Below are 19,463 nucleotides of genomic sequence, written 5' to 3'. Positions count from 1 at the left end.
GACAGTTGTATGGACGGAAGAAGCCTCAGTTAAGAAAATCCAGAAATTAAAACTTTAATAACTTTAATGTCAAAGCTCACTGTCTGTAAAACTGCAATTTGATCTCATTTTCAAGCTACCCTTTCTTTTCAAAAGAAGGTTGGATTAGTTACCTCCACTGGTTCTCCTCCATTCTAAATTTTTCCTTCTTGAAACCAGGAGTTACGTACAAAGCAGACAATCTGGAGTACGCAATTTCAAAATTACCACAAGAATTCACAAGCAATGCTTGCTATTTTCTATACACAGTTTAGGAAAAAAACAGTCCAAGTGTTAATAAACTAAACTGCACACCAAACACTTGCACTGCTAGGACCACATACAGATATGAATTAGTTCAAAGCTTCCTCCAACTTTAACGGAAAAAAAAATCAATTACCACTGGTTCACTGTTTTAAGAGATGGTAAGAAAAAAGAAGTCTTTTCAGTGGATACTGTATAAATTTCATGTTTTTCCATAAACTTCATATTACAAACATTTCCTTTCTTCATTGCGTTTATTTTACCTGATGTGTTGTTTTAGATGACAAGATTTTTTATAGGCTCGATGGCAATAAAAACACTTGTATGGTCTCTCTGCATTATTCACAAAATTACTGTTAAAATAATTTTGGAAGACCTGGCTATTCCTTGGGATTGGTTGGATAAGACCTGCACACATAAACACACGCACAAAAAAAGGAAAAATTAATTGGTAAAGTTATCCAAAGCTGCAGTAGTCTGAAGAGCTAGCATTTGCAAAGAAAGCATGATTAAACTTAGAGCATCCAAAAATATTAAGACTGTGTATGTTTCCAGCACGTATTTAAAATTATGTATACATCTATTTAACATTATATATACTACACTGCACATGCTATTTTAGTGATAGTTCTTCTTTTATCCAGAGGTCCACCTCATTACAGTGAGTGTCCATGTCCAAAATAAACAAACTTTTAAAAAAGTTGACAGATATGAATTCACTGCTGATCCAATAATATCTTCTTCCTCCAACCTCGACCTTAACAAAGTGATATTTAATCAGTGTATCTCAGATGTATACTATAACTAGAATATGCATTTTATGGAAAGTATAAAACACCATGATTACCTGACTTTACTTAAAGGATAAAAGTAGTCCATTAAAAATTGTTGTACTTATACATCTACTTCAGCTAATCAGTCAATTTTGCTAATTCTCTGAGTGCCTCCAAAAACTTATTGTAAAAACACAACCCCAAAACCTCAAACCAATGTTTTTAAACAAATGCTTTTTACACACTGGTCCCTGAAGTCACTCAAGTGTCATTTTGGAAATTCAGTTGGAAGTTCCCACTACTAAATGTCCAGTTGGCTGAGAGAGTTGGACTTGTTCAGTCTGGAGAAGATAAGGTTTCAGGGAGACTTTATAGCAGCCTTTCGTACCTAAAGAGGGCTGGACAAGAGACATGGGTAGGGACTTTTTTAAAGGGCATGTAGTGATATGACAGGGGGTAATGACTTTAAGCTGAAGGAGGATAGGTTTAGATTAGATGTTAGTGAGGGTAGTGATTAACTGGAAGAGGTTGCCTAGAGAAGTTGTGGATGCCCCATCCCTGGAAGTGTTCAAGGTCAGGCTGGACAAGGTGTTGATCAGCCTGGTCTAGTGGAAGGTTTCCCTGCCCATTACAGGGAGACTGGAAATAGATGATCTTTAAGGTCCCCTGCAACCCACCATTCTAGGTTTCATTGAAATGTTAGTGCAGTAGGCTGTCTGAGAAGCAATCAACAGAAGGGTATAACCCCAAACATCATGACAGAATGGGGATAATAGCAGACTTCTCAAGTAAACCAACTCATCATCATTCACACAACTGTGAACTCAAAAGTACCCATCACAATACTAATAATACAATGGCTGATGGAATGATGAAAAGTTTCAGCAAATATACAAAAAGATCTCTTAATGGTCCGAAATATTCACCACAAAAGCCATTTATATTGTATTTTCCTTCTTCAGACTGCTTCATCTAGCTTGTTATGTTTCATATTCATAAAGGAAAGCCTGAATGGTTTCTGCTAAATTTCAAAACTAATTGAAAAGAGCAGAAGAAAAGGAGAGAGAATTCTCTCAATTTTAAGAAGAGATGGCAACAATAAAAACCAAAAACTATATCTCTCAGACTTGAAAATGTTTTTACATGTATGTTATACATATATATATTTATATATACGTAAATGCCAAAACTTGCTTTGCCTTCCCCAACAAACTCAGTTAGTGTAGTAGAATCATGTTCTGTTAAGAAAACTCCTACTAAAATAAACCAAAACCACCTCCAAAAAATCCCAACAACAACCTCCAAAACACAAACCACAAACCAAAAAAACCCACCAAATCCAAACCCAAAACCCTACTTTTAAAATTACTTCTGGCATTCTTCTTTAATGATAATTAGCAGTAGTATACAGGGGATGACACAAGTATTACAAATCAGAAGAGGAGAAACTCCATATGACAAATATTTACTCTCAAATTTATTTTTGATCTTACAAGATTGGAATAATTCAATTAACTCTTTAAATGAACTATAGCTGACTAACTTATGAGTGTATACCAGGTTACAATGGTTCTAGTCTGCAGAAATTTCCAATAAGATACATAATAAATCAGAAATAACTACATTATATAAATAACTGATTTCTAATAAAACACTCCCAAACTATTTACTTAACCTGTTCAACTCGGATAAATGAAACATTTCTCTGAACTGTTAGAACAGTTAAAATTGGTGCTACTCTAGACATAAAATGTCAGCAAAATAAATCCAAATGGGAACGTTTTATAAAGAAGTGTATTTCCTCCCATTAGTTCCATCTTTGGAACTGTAGTAAAGCCTTGAAAAAATTCCAGTAACTTTTTTTGCATTTCCTAATCAGTAAGTACCATAAACTACTGAAGTAAAATGAAACAAACACTGAAACAGATACAATTTGCAGACTTTTTTTCATAGGTTTTTAGAAAAATTAGGACTATTTTAAAAAGCAATATATGTATCAACAAAGGTGCCAGTCAAAGATTAACACTATTACCAAGCAACAATACTAGGTTCTTGACAACTCTAAAAGAACTCAAATTTTTTTTTTGTGGAGCAGGGGGGTACAAACATGGAAATATTGTTGGGGGTTGAAAACAACATGATACCCTCTAGACAAATAGTACAACTTCTTATTTTTACATTGCAAATTTCAATATCAGTGAAGTTCATGTGTTATCAGCACCTGTTATCAGAATCTTGTTAAGATTCATCTTTTTCCAAAATCCGGACTTTCAATGTGCAGATGTTAATTGTATTGAAGTGTGGCTCTTTAAAATCAGGGAAAAGCACTATAGCAGTTTCCAGGGTTCATTCAAGAACGAAATACTGTGTGATTGGGGTGTCTGAAGCTGTCAGCTAAGTTTTGCTTCCGCCCCAAAAATTTAAGTTTCTTATATCTGATACCAAAATAACCCTTACTCTTGCTTTCAGTAACTCCTGGAAGCAGCGGAAACAAAAGCATTTTTAAAGAGTGATAAAGATTTTATCAGTATAAACTAAAGACATTAGCAATATAAGATCCCACTGTAAAGATGATTACACAACAGAGAAGGCAAGAGTTCACAGACTGGCGAGTCAAACTAAGAGTAAACGCCTCACTCCCTACATTGACCTCTACTGGACAACAATATAATGTCTTGATTGGGCTGTACAACAACTAACTGGGCTGTACAACAACTAACTTTCTTCCAAAAAGTGGTTTTACGTAATGTTGTGACAATTATTCTACAACAGAATTAAAGGAACTGTATGAATTCTCCATAGCAGGTTTGAGAATTTTTCTGCCCTTTTTGAAACATGACCACTAATGATTACCACTAATTCAGCTGAGGTCATAAGTATAACAAACACTCTAAAATCATGTAACACACTGACTCATTAATATCTGTAATCTGTAATACACATGACCATGTTAAGAAGAATCTAAATAATGAACTGTCTGTCATCTTTTCTATACCAACAGTCTAATAATAGTTAAATTAAACTCCTCTCCTAATGTAAAAACACACTTTTTTTTTCCAGTAAGGATTATGCAATTTCATTGTAAATAACAAATATCCTTCTTATTAATTTTAGTGCAAGCAAAGTATAAAATATGGCACTTTTCTGAAGCCTGATTGTTTCTGATTATTTATTATTTCAAAGTGCACCTTTATGAGTAACCTCTGAATGTCTGCTTGATTGAACTGTGACCGTTATATTCCAGTGAAATCCAAATTTCAAGAGAGTACAGATTTACTTGCTCCTTACCTAAATCAGTAATGAGTATGGGCTCTTGCAAAGGAATGTCTGGTACTGGACCACTCGACTTTCCTACTCGAACTTTTGCAGGTTTACGTTGATGTCGCAGCTTTCTTAGTTCAGTATGTTTAAAATGTGAAGTGATATGAGTTTTCTGATGGCCCGATGTTCTAAACTTTTTGTCACAATGAGGACAAGCAAAAGGTCTAACACCTGCAAAAGATTAAAAAGAAAAAGGATTAGTCTGGGATTTTATTTCCATCAATCTAGAAATGTAGCTTTAGAATACTGTTCTCTCTTCTAAATTTGCTTTTTTGTTTTCTATCACAGTGTCTATTCTTAAATAGGTTTTCAAAACAGATTGATGAAACCCAATCAAAAGTAACAATTAAATTGCTGAACTTCTGACTGATTGAAACATGACTTAAATCAGTGTTATCCAGAAACTGAATGATGCAAAAGTGACAGCAATTTTCAAATGTTCCAGAAGCTATTCTAAGAATTTCAGGTACCAGGTAAAAGTCCTTCCAAAACAAACTTTTAAAAAACTGTGAGAAAAAGGAATCAGCACACACACAGGCAAATGTGTTATATAATAGGATAAAACAGAGGAACAGTCATGTGACAAAATTAAAGAAATTCAAGATCAGCCTCTGAAAATGTCAACACTGTTTGATGGCAGTCCAAAAAGCATGCCAACTGGAAATACCAAAGAAAGACTTTTGTAATGCAAAATCCAGTAGAAATCTCTCCTTGAAAAGGATACTGGAGAACTTAATAAGTTACAGAGACAGGCAAGGTTGAACTACTTTCAGCTTTTGTTCAAGGGGAAATCTTGTGACTTAAAAAGGCTAGGAAACATGACCGGGTATTATACAGAAAGCTTGATAAAATCACAGGTGGAAAACATGTACCAAAATGTAGTTCAAAATACAGTAGGTAGTACATCATATGAAACCACAGAGCAGTTCCATAAACAATGGACTACCTATTTTCCAAGCCACATAGTGCTTCTGCCACTCTGAATGAGTCTGAGTTTTTCTATAAAGTAAGGCTAACTTTAAACAAGAAGAAAAAAATGCTGGTTTGCAAGTTTACAAAAAAAAAAAAAAGCAAAGTGAAAAACTTTCTGCAGAAGAACTGAACATTGATATTTCATGGATTAAATGCATCGAACTATAAAACACACTGAACACCAAATGCACCTTGTCAATGAATGACACTTTTGCAGAAGGTAATTACATAAACAGGAATGAAAGGAAAGAGCAGCGCGTTTATGAGCTTATCTTGCTGAAACATTATTCAGCAGAATAAGAACAGAAAAGTGGAAAACAGCTAGGTTGTCCACCAAATGCAGAAAATTCATTTTTCTCTATAGAGAGAATAGTTCAGCCACAGAAAAACAGATATTGAGGACATCGTGTATGACGTAAACAAGGACCATATGAACAGAGGAGTTTTAGGATATGTAGTGTAAGATACTGAAAACAGGTAAGTTGGTGAAGACATCAAGCAACACCTCAGTGTTGAAGATAAAATGGGAAGTAACCAAAGAGTCCTGAATGACATAGTGAAATTATCAAAAAGTGTAGGGAAGGGGAGGGAAAACGCAGAGTAAATATGAAAGACGATGACTCTTTAAAAAGCACAATTAAATTCACTCACAACAGTGACATTAAAAAGGAACAACAGTTGACTCATCATCAGAAAACCAAATGGCTTTTGTAAGAGACCAAAGTCTCAAAGACATGAAACACTAGAAAGTTATGACAAAAAATTACTCATCATATAAGACACTAAAAATTATACATTCTCTGATAGATAACAATGACATGATAGACATGTCTATAACTTACACATTTCACATTGTCTTTTTTCATTCAAGGTTTCACCCACATCATGGAAAATAAGGAAAGCAATTCTGAATCCTTACCTGTATGCAGACGAATGTGAACTTTTAAACTCCCTGAGGTGGAAAAGCTTTTCATACAAAATTGGCACTTGAAAGCTTTGATGCCAGTGTGTGTTTTTATGTGCGCTGTCAGAGTGCTCTTAACTGCAAAGGCGCGGAAACACTGGGGACACTTGAATGGCTTCTCGTGGGTATGAATGCGAATGTGGCGCACTAGATCACTTGGTTTTTTAAATTCTTTAGAGCAATATGGACAAACATGCCACCTTATTCCATTTTCTTCACGTATAGAACCTAAAATAAGGAATATCAAAATGAGTGTGCTTTAAACCTTTTAACAATTCTTCAAAAATCCCACTACACTGACACCATTATACAAAGCAATCAAACTACACAAACAAAACTTTTTGTGAAACAGATGCCATCACAATACAGTTTGTAGATGACTAACTTCTCTATCAGATACATTCTGCTTCACAAAAATGGTGATGGGCCGGAATGACAAAAACAAAACCCAAGATATTCCTCTTGAAATTAAATCAATGCAGTTTCTATGCCACTTAAAAATGTAGAATGTAGTTGCAATGCAACATAATGCACCAGTTAACTTATAAATACTATATCTAACAAAATTATCCAACAATGACTAAGTCTTCAACCATAATCACATGAAATTATTTTAAGTACTAAACACTTATCTAACTGGAGGAGATACTTAGCACAACCCTCTCTTCTGCAAATTCATACTTAAATTACCTTTTGCAAACTTCTAAAGGAATAAAAATTGCACAACAAGCACTTCTGATAGATTTAAAATTTAAGGCTAGGTTTTTTTTCCACAAAAGCTGTTTTATGATCCAAGAACCCTAAGCTCTATCCTAAGGCAACAGGATGCTTTTTCACAACAACAACAACAACAAAAAAAACCAAACAAACAAAAAAACCCTTCTAAATCCTATCAAGAGTTTTTTATTTATACATGTTGTTCAATATCCGATACTTTCTCATTTAAATCTGTTTACATAATGGGTTTTTTTCCTGTAAACCATGTCAATACACTGAGGTCATAATACTTTATCAAAAAACAAAGGTTTTGACCTGTCAAAGTGTTTGACTGTACAGCAGTGACTTTTTTATTTGCAGCCAGAGCTAGAGAGTTATTAAGGTTATACACAAGCAACAAAATACTTATTACCAGAGGAAAGTGTTAATGTTGATTTTTACCACAGTTAGGCTGAACAAGCTGAATTTTTGACTCTGGATCAATTTCTGCATCCCTTGTCCCTCGCAAAAGAAAAAGCAACATCAGTGTATCTATGAAGATACTACAAACTGAGGTCAATGGCTTCTTGTAGTGCTGTCTCTACCAGGCAAGCCGCTAAAGTATGATGGTTTTACTTGGAACAAACTTCTAGCAGCCATAAAGCTTGAGCAATCTTGAAAATGAAATTGCATTTAAGCACACACAGACAAAACCCAGGCTTGCACATACACAACACAGTAGGGAAGCAGAATATCAACACATATTTATGGTGACAATATCACATCAGTACTGTTATTCCAGAGACAAGTGACATGAAGCATTATTGCTTGTATAATCTGTTATAGATACTGTTGTTCATATCTTACACTGTGTTTGAGATAAGAGCAATAAAGTTCATCACTGATCCACAATATATTTTGGGGAATCCCTTTATAAAGCCATAAACATAAATACTACAGTCTTTACAGAACAAGTAGAAAGCAGTGGCAACATTACCAGGCAAAAATGGTGATTTTTTCTTAATAAACTTCTTTTCTTTTTTATCTTGTTTATCTGTACTCTCTTGCTCCTTATCTTGTTCTGCATTATTAGAATCAGTTTGATGATTTGAGAGAGTTGGGACATCTGGGTTCTGATCCTGGGGTCCAGCAGTCTTAGCCTGGCTGCAGTCAGTAGAATGTGCAGAGACAGGAATTGAAGACAACCCACTGTTCTCTAATGCTTGCTAAAAAAGAACAAAAAAACTTCTACATTAAGAAAGAAACATTCCACAGTTACCCCAACTTTTCTCAAACAACTACTTGGAATATATAATGCAAATATATTTAAAAGAATTAGAAGTCTCATTCTCACAGAATTTCAGTTAGATTTCAAACCTACAAACACATTATTACACAACACTTACTTCTGATTGTCTATTAAGATTTTAAGTTGCATTTCCAGCAGTTATTCATTTGCCGACAGCTGCCTTTTAGGAAACAACATTTTCTGTTTAAATAGCTATCAGGATAATAGTTACATATCACATTATTTTCTGCAACTACACATCACACTCCAGACATTACAGAACTCAGCACAGGTAACATGGTGAACCCGCACATAGCTACATGTAATATTTGGGTCTTCCAAAAAGAAATTTAAATGGTACTTAAAAGGCTAGAGATAAAACGATATCTTCAAAGTTAGCAGGCTACAGCTAATATTAAAGAATATTATTCTCTGCCCGGTCCCATTCTGTTTGTGCCTTTATGTGGTGCAGGCTGCACAACAAGCACACATAGCTGATTCACCACCCTGCCTCTCTTCTGTTACATAGCGTCTCCTACTGCCAGATATATCAAGGACAGAATCTAAAAGTTTAGGAAAAACTGACCTCGGAAAAAAATTTCTTGCACAAACAGGGAATAGTCAAATAGCCCTTATTAATCAGAACAGGGTAAAGGCCATGTATACATTCTCATTTTTTAGCCAGATGAAAATATTTTTCCCCTCTTAAATGTTATCATGATTTAAGCATGGCATTACCTAAGGACATGCCACAAGCTTCTAGGCAACAGGAAAAAGAAAAAAGCTAAAGTGATCAATAAAAATATTCATGTATGGGTGTGTACACTTAAAGCTTTCTTCTAGGTCATATAATCAATTTTTATAACCCTTCTTTTGCATTATTATACAAAAAGGTATCTTGGTGCATTCCATACCCATTCAGTAGATCCTTACACATTTTTCTTTACTGATAAATGATTTAGAAATGCATAAGGAATGCTATAATTGAAAATACTCAGAATCATTTTCACTACAATATGAGAAAGAAACCGCCGAAATGTAAAGCTATTCTCACACTGAGCTTACCTGCAAAATATCTCTACTGATTCCCACTGCAATGTTGAGCTGTTGACCAGGTTGTTGAGGTTGGTTATTTTCTACAGGACCTGGTTCTGATAACTCAAGGAGCTGCTGAATGACATCAGTGACAGCCTGCTGACCCTGGTGAGCAGCAGCTGGAGACACCTGGTTTTCTGTCTGTTGAAGAAGTGGAGACCGAAAATGTGTGGCCTGAAATATACAGCAGTACATTTGTAAAGGAAGATGAAAGGTATATATTATGAACTCACCTGTCCAGGTCCCTTATCTGAAATGTTTGTTAACTGTCCACTACAAAGATGTCTCTTTGTATAAGACATAAGGATTATACAGAGCTGTCATTCAAGGTTTGCTCACTCCACTAAAGAATTGCTTCTGTATATCTCTTTTTTGGAGTCCTTATCAAACTCTAAATTGTAAGCTCACAGCTTTAATTAAATTTATTAAACTACTAAACCTTCAACCAATTTACAAAACACATGCATCAATTACAGAATTCCACATGTAGAGGCCACAGGAAAAGTAATTCCAAAACAAATAAACAGCACTGACATGGTTGTCTTTTCAAAGTTCACATTTATCTCAAGCAGGTCCTTTGGAAAAAAATAACCTTCTATTAGTTGGGATTTTTTTCTATATGAAATCAAAACCTTTCAGAACAAACTACCAACTTTTCCCCTTCAACTTTCAACCTTCAAAACCTCTTAGCTTTAGAAGAATCTCTTTATACTCTAAACATTTAAATAGGCATCAGGCTCTGTAAAAATACTATATAAACCTGAAGTTTAAAAATGTAATTTCTTAATCTTTGATTTGATAATTGTATCTTAGGCTACCTTAGCAAAAAATATGAAGGAAAAAAAGTGATATAAAGCCTTGGCATTTATTTTTTAAATAGGAAATAAAGACTCTTTTTCACCTTCATTTCTAAACTTCTCTTCCTTGTAACAAGAGAAAAAATAATTGTTAATGAAGGAACTGCTCAACATCTTCAACATGAAAATTACAGCATTACATGTATTTAGCCAGTGTGTTCTGTGTATTATACAGCAGTTTATATACAATCTCATGGAGGTTACCTTTTTTGAATAATAATATACACATACGCACACATGAAGTTTTTTACCATTATTATTAAGATATGCTGTTCATTATAAAAAGTTTCAGAAGACCCTTTCTAGGTCTCATTTTAACACCCCATTTTAAAGACAGAATAGAAAATGAAGTGTTTTATTACTGCTCCATAATTCCAGAGTTGTTCAACTGGAATAGTGAATCTTTTGATGACCCTTGGTTTGTCTGATCTGCTGTGTAACACAGACCATGTGACTGCTCTGAGTGAATTACTCCTTCAAGTATAGTAACTGTACAAAAATTAGAGCAGTTCTTTAAATCAAGCAGTTTATTGTGGTAACTTTTTCTGTTACCATTCAACTTTAACATGTGGCTCCAATAGTAAACTATCCACACTAAAATTCCGTACTTTATTTCAAAGTGTCAATTTGTCTAGCCTCAACCCTCAAAATCATTTTTCTTTTCTCTATTAATGAGATTATAGATTTTTCCTTCTTCTTCAAAACAGCAGATCAAGTCACCCTGAAGTATTTTATCTGTTGGGCAGGGTAGCTAATGTACCTTGAATCTCTTCAATAATAAAATACGTTATAGCATGTTTTAAGAATTTTGATGGCTTTGATTTCCCCTGTATTACTGAAGACAGTTCATGATAGTGAACAATATAAACAAGTAAGTGAAAACAGCAAAAATTGCAGAAGGAAATACAGAGAATAGACAACAGTGGATCTGGACAGGCAAGATTGATGTGCAGAGGCCAGTTGTATGAGGTTTAACAAGGCCAAGTGCTGGGTCCTGCACTTGGGTCACAAGAACCCCATGTACTGCCACAGGCTGGGAACAAAGTGGCTGGAAAGATGCCTGGCAGTTTCAGGCAATTCTGGGAGGAGGAGGCAATGGATCTACTGCTTCCAACTCATACCTCTCACTAGGAAAAAACCTTGCACGCTCCATCAAGTACAGGGAACCAGAGAATATGACTCCCTGACACAAGGGCCTAATCTGGAGAAATGCAGGAGACCATGCAAGACTTGAAATTTAATTTCAACTGATTTTAAAAAAAAAATAAAAAAAAAATTACTTAAACTTTTGAAGAAAAGCTATTTCAATATTTTTAAAATCTCACAAGGAAATAGTATAATTATTTAATACAACAAATATTTGTAACCAATTAGTTCACATCAGTTCTGTCCAGCCATAAGTTAAGTGGTCCTGGAATAATGAATTTACAGTAAAAGATAAAAAGAAAGTGAGTGGACTGTTTATAATGACTTTAAAGCAGTAATGCCATATTTCCTAGTTCTTGGTTTCATGGATTCTAGCACATCAGAAGATAATCAGTCGCTGAACTGGGGAAAGGGAGACTGTAAGTCAGATGTCTGTCACTAAGATACCATGCTGCAATCAATAGGTGACAAACAAGATGCTATATAGCTGCAAAAAAACATGCCAGCATTCTCAGTGGGACTGGCACATACAGACCTGCCTGTACATCACAGCTATTTGCTATGGGATTCCAGAAGGTCAGTCCTGCATCCTCCTACCCCAGTTCCACAGCTCGTCCTGAACCCCACAGTTATACTGCTGTCCAAATTCCAACCAGCTCAACCATTATGAACACAACTCCTTTCCTCTAACCCAAACCATGGTATCCATGCAAAGTAAAGGCAGAGGGGTAGGACAATCCAGTATTTTTAAGAGTCCTTACTTGCTTCTGGTCCTTTTATACAGAAGAGTGTTTGGTTCCATTTTGAAGAGCTATTGAACAGAATTATATGCAAAATCATGACTGTGTAAACAAATGAGGGAATACAATCCATTCAAGGCCTATTCTGTCTCTACATAACCAGCTGCATTCACTAAAGAGCTTCTCTTCACATGTTAGCTGGTCAACTTATCATAGAGGATCACTGCATATCATTTTTCACCAGTTAAATGAAAATTTACAGAATTCTGTAAAGTTTCTCCCACTTCTAGTCTTGACACACAAATGTGACAAAAACTTTACACTTACGTTCTTCCATTTGTTATCAACAGGTTGCAAAAGATTAGCAGGGGATGTTGTTAAAGGCTGGGTGACAGGGTCCTACAAAGAAATGAAAATAAAGTATTTTAAACCTTTGTCAAAAAGAAGAAAAACATGACTAATATAATGCAGAAAAGTGGTACAGTTCATTTTCCCAGAAAAATGAACTGAACCTGAGAGAAACAAAAGTAGACAAAATCACCATCACTGTTTCATAGTTTATATACATTAAATAAACACAAGTTACAGAAACCAATACCTTAGCTATAAGTACTGACCCAGAAAAAGAAAAATAACAGCCTTACAGTAACCATAATTTACAAGATGTACTCATGTACCACACAAGAGTGCATTCTTCGGTAGCACAGTTTTTCAGGAAACTGCAGCTTTTGAAATGTGTACTTAATAAGGACATAATCATTGCCTATCCCCAGGTACATAGCAAGGGATGACAGAGCCTATCACAAACTTCAGAATAGAATAATTATACCAGAGATTTGTTGTCAAAGCAGTTCTGCAAGTTTTGAGCAGAATGAAGGCCAGTTCTAATCAAAGAATGCTAGCGCTAACCTAATAATGTGCCAGCTTTCTAAAGCAATTAAAAAATACAAATAATTAAGTATCTGCAGTTTCAGATAAGAAGTTGCAAATACAAAGCATAATGCTCTCTGATATGCAACTGCCACATCATTTATTATCTCTGCTCTCCCTTGTTAAACTTCTTGACATCTCTTTTTAGAGAGAGAATTTTTCTGCCTTCTCTCTCTTTGCTTATATTATTGCATGGAGGCGTATTTGCTATACTGTTTCATGGAAGCAGAGAAGTATGCATCAGTAAAGATAACAACACACTGCTGTATTATCAATATGCTAGGCAAATGCAAAATATTTAAGCAAAACAAAACAATAAGAACACAGTTAGCCGGGAAAAACAAACATGAGGTAGTATAAAGAAATTCTCTACCATCCTGCTTTTAAGATTAGGCTTGTGAATGCAGAAATGCACAAAAAGACACAGAGAATATAAGTATTTGCAAGCAAATAGGTCACATTAGCCTTTTTTTAATGAATTAACATGAAGAAGGAAATGGCATCTAAAAAACTGGTGCTCCAAACAACATTACTAGACAGTTGTTTTCAACAAGATACAGCTGCACAATGAAGTTGAAACTTCAAATTTTAACCCTCCTCTTCGAAGACTGGTCTTGTTTGTGACCATTAAAGTCGGGAATTAAGCAAAACAGAGTGGAATAAAGGTAAAAAAGGCAGTTCTATTCAAAGAAAAAAAGAGTACTATGATAAATTAAATATGTACTGGTTCAAAAAATAGAATAGTCTTCTGAAATCAGAAGCATTTTCTGAATTTTAGTTGTATCTGGGTAAAGAAAGAAAAACATTCAGTACTTCCAATAAAGCTATAGTTTTGCTTTATAATCTGCCATGTAAGAAGCTAACATTTAAAACAAATTACTGGAAACACACAGAAGGATCCACTATGCATTTATATGGACTAGATTTATATAAACAATTTCTGAAAATGTGTGGCAACTAATATATTATTTCAATAGTTCTAAATTTCACTGTTACACTTAAACTTCCCCATTAGTTTTATATTATCTGGGAGGCTAACATAATCTGTAAGGACCAGAATTATACTTTACTTCATTTTAGAATTGAACTGTTGTATTTTCAACCAAATCCTCAAATTGTAAATCCTTTTTTGCATATACTTTGCCAATTTACATTTTCCCAACATTTAATCCTGAAACTTAATACCAGAAATCACACAAAACATGAAAAAGACAAAAGAAGCTACAGGTCTATAAGTTCTAACCTATCCAAAGAATTATCGGAATTAAGATATAGACCTGATTAAACTCTCAAAGGCATTTTCAAAATATACCAAACAAAACTTACTGCTGTAACATGAGATACATCTGTTGAAGCACTCGCAGAATTCTGTTGACCACCCATGTGCATCTTGCTGATATGTGTATTTAAACTACCCAAGCTTTTGAAGACACAGCTACATTCTGTACAGTTGTATGTAGGGCCATTCTTCACCTTAAAGAAAAAAAAAAAAAACCCACAAAAAATTTAAGTAATTTTTCCCCACATTTACCAAGTATATGTTTCATTATTTATCCATATAACAAATATACTGTGGGATTATGAGAGTAAAATGGTTTAATTTTTTCAAGTTACTAATGAAATTAATCTGGTATATCTTGGATATCAAATCAACTGTAATCTACATGCATGACTATAACTGCCTATTACCACTTCTCAACGTTGGGAAGCACCAGACAGCACAACAAATGTCATCTCGTAAATGACACTGCAGACTTTTCCCTCTTTACAATTTCCTACTGTTCCACACTTAGAAGCAAAACTGAAATGCAACTTTATCAATTAAGATGTGTCAGAAGATGAAACATCGTACATAACACAAAAGGTCGTTCTGAAATACAAAGACAAAAAAATGCAGACAAAACCAACACAGTGAAGGGTAGGGAAGTTTAATATGTAGTTTGAACTGAATTAAAACACACAGAATAAGAAAGTGACCAGCAGCAATTTGTTTGGGACTTTCAGACCAAGGCGTTAAGGTAATTAAAACAGATAAATTTGCAGAGTTCAACCTTCCTCACTTCCCCTTCTCAGTCTATCACAGCAGTAATAGCCAGTGTAGGACTTGCAATATAAAGGGAGCAACAAAGTATTCAAAAGAAAACACACTGAAGTACTTGCATTATAGTATGGTATTTTGTATTTTTTGACACTGACCTGCTAACAAGACTTTCAAAAAGAGACATCAAGGAATAAAATACTGCTACAGCTCAACAGAGTTGTAGCCTTACAAAATGAGAACAGTCTGTAATTCATTATCACCTATGTTATTTTGTAATTTTCTCAGGATAAAACAAAGAATTCATAGAATTCCATGCATGCTTGAAGAAAACACAGCAAGACCAAGAAAGAAAAAAAAAAAATTAAAAAAAAAATCAATAAATTACCCAAAGCTAAAATGTAGGCTCAGGACCACAGAAGCATAGGATGTGATCAAGAGGTAGAATTTTATTTAAAGCACCTTATCCCACAGCTTGTTTCTTTCTTACAGAAAAACTGAGTAACAGAGAAAAAAGTAAAAAATATTTTTTACTTCATCCCTAACAATCTGGTTTGGAAAAAGTAAATGTAAATTATGTAATCAATGAAATCAATGTCGATGTATTTTTTTATGTAGCAAAAGCTATCACATACAGAGAGCTGTGAACTCTGAAAACGACTAGTCACACAAAGATACAGAATCAATCAGGTTGGAAAAGACCTTTGAGATCCTCAAATCTAACCTTAATGACTGAACACCATCCTGTCAACCAGACTATGGCACTAAGTGGCACGTTCAGTCTTCCTTAAACACCTCTAGGTATGGCAACTTCAATGGAAACTCCATTCCAATGCCTAATCACCCTTTCTGTGATAAAATTCTTCCTAATATCCAACCTAAACCTCCCCTGGTACAGCTTGAGGCTATGTCCCCTTGTTCTATCACTAGCTACCTGGGAGAAGAGACCAACCCCACCTGGCTACGACCTCCTTTCAAGTAGTTGTAGAGAGTGATAAGGTCCCCCCGAGCCTCTTCTCCAGGCTAAACAATCCCAGCTCCCTCAGGCACTCCTCATAGGACCTGTGCTCCAGATCCTTCACATGCTTCACTGTCCTTCTCTGGACTCGCTCCAGCACCTCAATGTCCTTCCTGAACTGAAGGGCCCAGAACTGGACACAGGACTCAAAGTTGTATGATTTAATATAACCAAGTGTAATACAAACTACTAAGACATATCCATATACTAAGGCACATCCTAAAAGGAAGAAACTAACATGCTAAAAAATCCTTAGTAAAAAAAAAATCCCCAAAATATCTACCGTTGTAACACAAAAATGGAAAACGGGAACACAAATCTTGGACAGAGTTAGGGGAAGAGTGAGAACAGAGATGCTATTCTGCACCCATGAAAAAGAAAAAATGCAAAAACAGCTGCCTCTATTACTTCATACCTTACAAACCAAAATTAGGTCCCTTTCTATGGGTATTTCCAACCAAAAATCACTAAAGTCAGTAAGGAAATTACTGAACAAAGTTGCACAGCCTATGTTGCTCAGAATATTGCATTACTTTATCATAGCAGTACCTTTTGAATCTAAAAACCTGTCTATCACAGAGAAGAACAACAGGCATAAAGAGATCTGAGACAACAATTTTTATCTTATTCTGCAATTTTCTTCTACCTGTAACCAAAAAACTCCTGAAAAAGGTTGCAAGACATATACTTCAAAGATAAATGGCAAGTAAGCTCTACGATGGAGTTAGTGGGTTTGGCCTTGAAATTTTTCACCATTTTCTGCTTTGATGCTTTTGGCTTACTTTCATCTGAATCTAGTCCTCATTCTCCCAGGACAGACACAGGTACATTTTATACACCTAAACCCACTACTTTCTAATCTATCCATGTACTGAAAACACAATGGCCAATGAAGGTTTTGCTACTTCTCCTAAGTACACATTTATTCAGATCAAGCAATTTAGGAAAGCTCGCTGGTCAAACCAGCAAACTCCAATCTATACTACAGCAGTAAATCTATACTGGCTGCAGACAGCACTGGAGCGCACAGGAACAGCAACAATTGAACAGGACATGTCAGTACCAAGGCATAATTAACTGTGTTTACCTCCGAATGCACTCGCTGTATGTGCGACTGCAGATTGCCTTTCTGGGAAAAGGCTGCGGGACAAAAGGCACAGGCATGGGGCTTCTCCCCTGTGTGCTTGATCATGTGAGTCTGCAGAGCTCCCTTCTGGTTAAAGGCTTTCCCACACTCGCTGCATTTGAATGGTCTTTCACCTGCAAGGGAAAGGGAAGAGGAAGAGGCGCATAAGGAGCTTCCAATAAGCGTTAGCAGTTTCCTGTGTTTAAAAGAAAAATTATAGCAGCTAAAATATAACCTTGCCTAGAGACATCTGTACATACATGCAAACACATTTTATTAGTGGGTTTTCAAGGAAAATTGTTTACCTTAGCCACCAACCTCTGCACCTACTCTGATGACAATGTAGCCTTATGAAAAAGTTTTGTGAACTAGCTGATGATTATCAGCTAAAATGGTTAAAATGAAGGAAATCTATACAAAGCAATTATTTAGAATGGATTCTCTCGACTTGTAGTTTGGAAGACCTCAGAAGCTGTTATGCAAAATCACTGGAGGAAAAAAAAAGGGGGGGAAGAAAAGAAACAACAAACCCACATACATCACTCTTGTATACCAAATTGTATAGAATGCATATATCTCCACTGAAACAGAGGGACCAGAGGATAAATGGACAGTAATAAATAAGTATCAAAAATTTAACCTTTAGTTTAAAAATCAAAAAGTCTTACAGTAACACTGCAGAAGATGGCCTATGGTTCCCACTCCCCAATAAATATTAACAGCCGTTCACTCTTTACAACCATCTACTGAAAATATGCAATAAAATATTATACGAGATATCATACAATCCCACTCAGAAGATAATTTTAAGACTCTGAATGCTCATATTGCTATTGAACATTAAACAAAAACTAGGCAATACTGCTACAGGAATGCTCTGCCACAATTTCCCAATTTTGGTGATCTCAGTGTTGTGCATTCTTCCAGTTATTTGTACATTCACAGATTAGGCACGAAAAACTGCGCAGAAATTGTAGGTGACAGAACATAAGAGAAGTGCATAAACAGATTACAATGCTACATATTTTAAACATACAGATACTAAGAATAAATTTCAGTTTCTTACAAACGTGTCTTAATTGACTACTGGGAACTTCTGCCATGAACTCAGTATTACCCTTTTTTCCTTTTAATTAAATAGTTTAGCTGAGGTAACTCCAACACCTTGAAAACACTGCCTTTGCAAATTTCTTTAGCAAAACCATTACAAGCATTCTGTACATTATGTCTGCTACACCAGTAAGTACTACCATGCACTAAAGATAATGTACATTAAAGCAGCTGTAACAAATATTTTTATATGACTTCTGGTTATATAACTGTAATTACATCTACTGTACACTTATTAATTCTTAATTAAATTCACGTTGTCTGGAATAAAGGCAGCTATTTTTCGAAATAGCATTTAACTCACTGAAGGAATATATATTTTCTGTTCTGCTGCTTATGAGTTTTGAAGATGCTTTAAGATCTGTTTAGTTTTTAAGACAAAGAACATTGATTCACATCTTGAAATACAATGACAAAATTCCTGCTGGGCTTTCATAGGTAAAAGGCTTAGCTTCCACTAAGAGCTGGTGGACACAGAGAAGTATTGCTTCAGGTTAAGTGTGCCTATTTAAGTAAATCTCATTACAGAAACTAAATCTTAATTCCACTGTGGAAATGTGGAATTTCTGTACTCCGCAAGTATAACTTAAAACACAGATTGAGAGGAGGAATGAGGGGCTTATTACTTAGTTATTAGTATGGGAATTGTAGCCTCTGAGACTTAATTTTTTTCCCAAAAGGGTGTAAGTGCTTGAAATGACTAGTTACAAACAAAAAATAGTATTGCAAATTAAGACACTAATGTAATGCTGCACATGTAGCACAGACAGGCTCTTTCAACAATTAAAAACTTGGGGATTCTAAATTCTTTACAGTAGAGTTGTCCTTTCCTACACAGTTACAGTACCTCAAGCAACTGAATACCACACAGATTGTCTGCAGGTTTAGAATAATAAAGTCATTCACAAATTAAATGAGCATTTGTTAGCTACTTGGAACTTCAAATTATCTACTGTCATATGCAGATTGGGACTGCATTTTCTGTCTCTGGCTTCCCAGTACACAAATGTCTTTTTATTCTTCTAAAGAACCATTAATGCGCTTGAACTTTTTGAAGTTTTAAAGAAGCATCCTTAACCAACTATTACCTTGTTTCTTTAATTTCAA

General features: G+C 35.1%; 1 protein-coding gene across 9 annotated transcripts in view; it reads right to left on the bottom strand.

Moving 5' to 3' along the window:
* Window positions 1–19,463, bottom strand: part of ZNF236 (zinc finger protein 236) — a 72,676-nt gene that overhangs the window by 35,608 nt on the left and 17,605 nt on the right. For 8 of the 9 annotated variants that reach the window (XR_007908599.1, XR_007908598.1, XM_051812664.1 and 5 more), the window contains exons 6-13: window positions 17,208–17,380; window positions 14,391–14,537; window positions 12,462–12,533; window positions 9,362–9,565; window positions 8,006–8,234; window positions 6,268–6,540; window positions 4,344–4,547; window positions 546–690 (exon numbers count right to left, since the gene is read on the bottom strand). Coding sequence is in view for 7 of the 9 variants with exons in the window: in XM_051812664.1 (XP_051668624.1) it covers window positions 546–690; window positions 4,344–4,547; window positions 6,268–6,540; window positions 8,006–8,234; window positions 9,362–9,565; window positions 12,462–12,533; window positions 14,391–14,537; window positions 17,208–17,380 (1,447 nt within the window). In the remaining 2 variants the exon portion in view is untranslated. The remainder of the gene's footprint in view (window positions 1–545; window positions 691–4,343; window positions 4,548–6,267; window positions 6,541–8,005; window positions 8,235–9,361; window positions 9,566–12,461; window positions 12,534–14,390; window positions 14,538–17,207; window positions 17,381–19,463) is intronic. The other variant, XM_051812667.1, reaches the window with a different exon arrangement.

This window comes from Manacus candei, unplaced genomic scaffold (genome assembly GCF_025592945.1).
Source record: "Manacus candei isolate 608988 ecotype Guabito, Panama unplaced genomic scaffold, ASM2559294v1 h1tg000088l, whole genome shotgun sequence".
NCBI classification, from domain to species: Eukaryota; Metazoa; Chordata; class Aves; order Passeriformes; family Pipridae; genus Manacus; species Manacus candei.
This window is presented reverse-complemented; position numbering and strand designations above follow the sequence as displayed.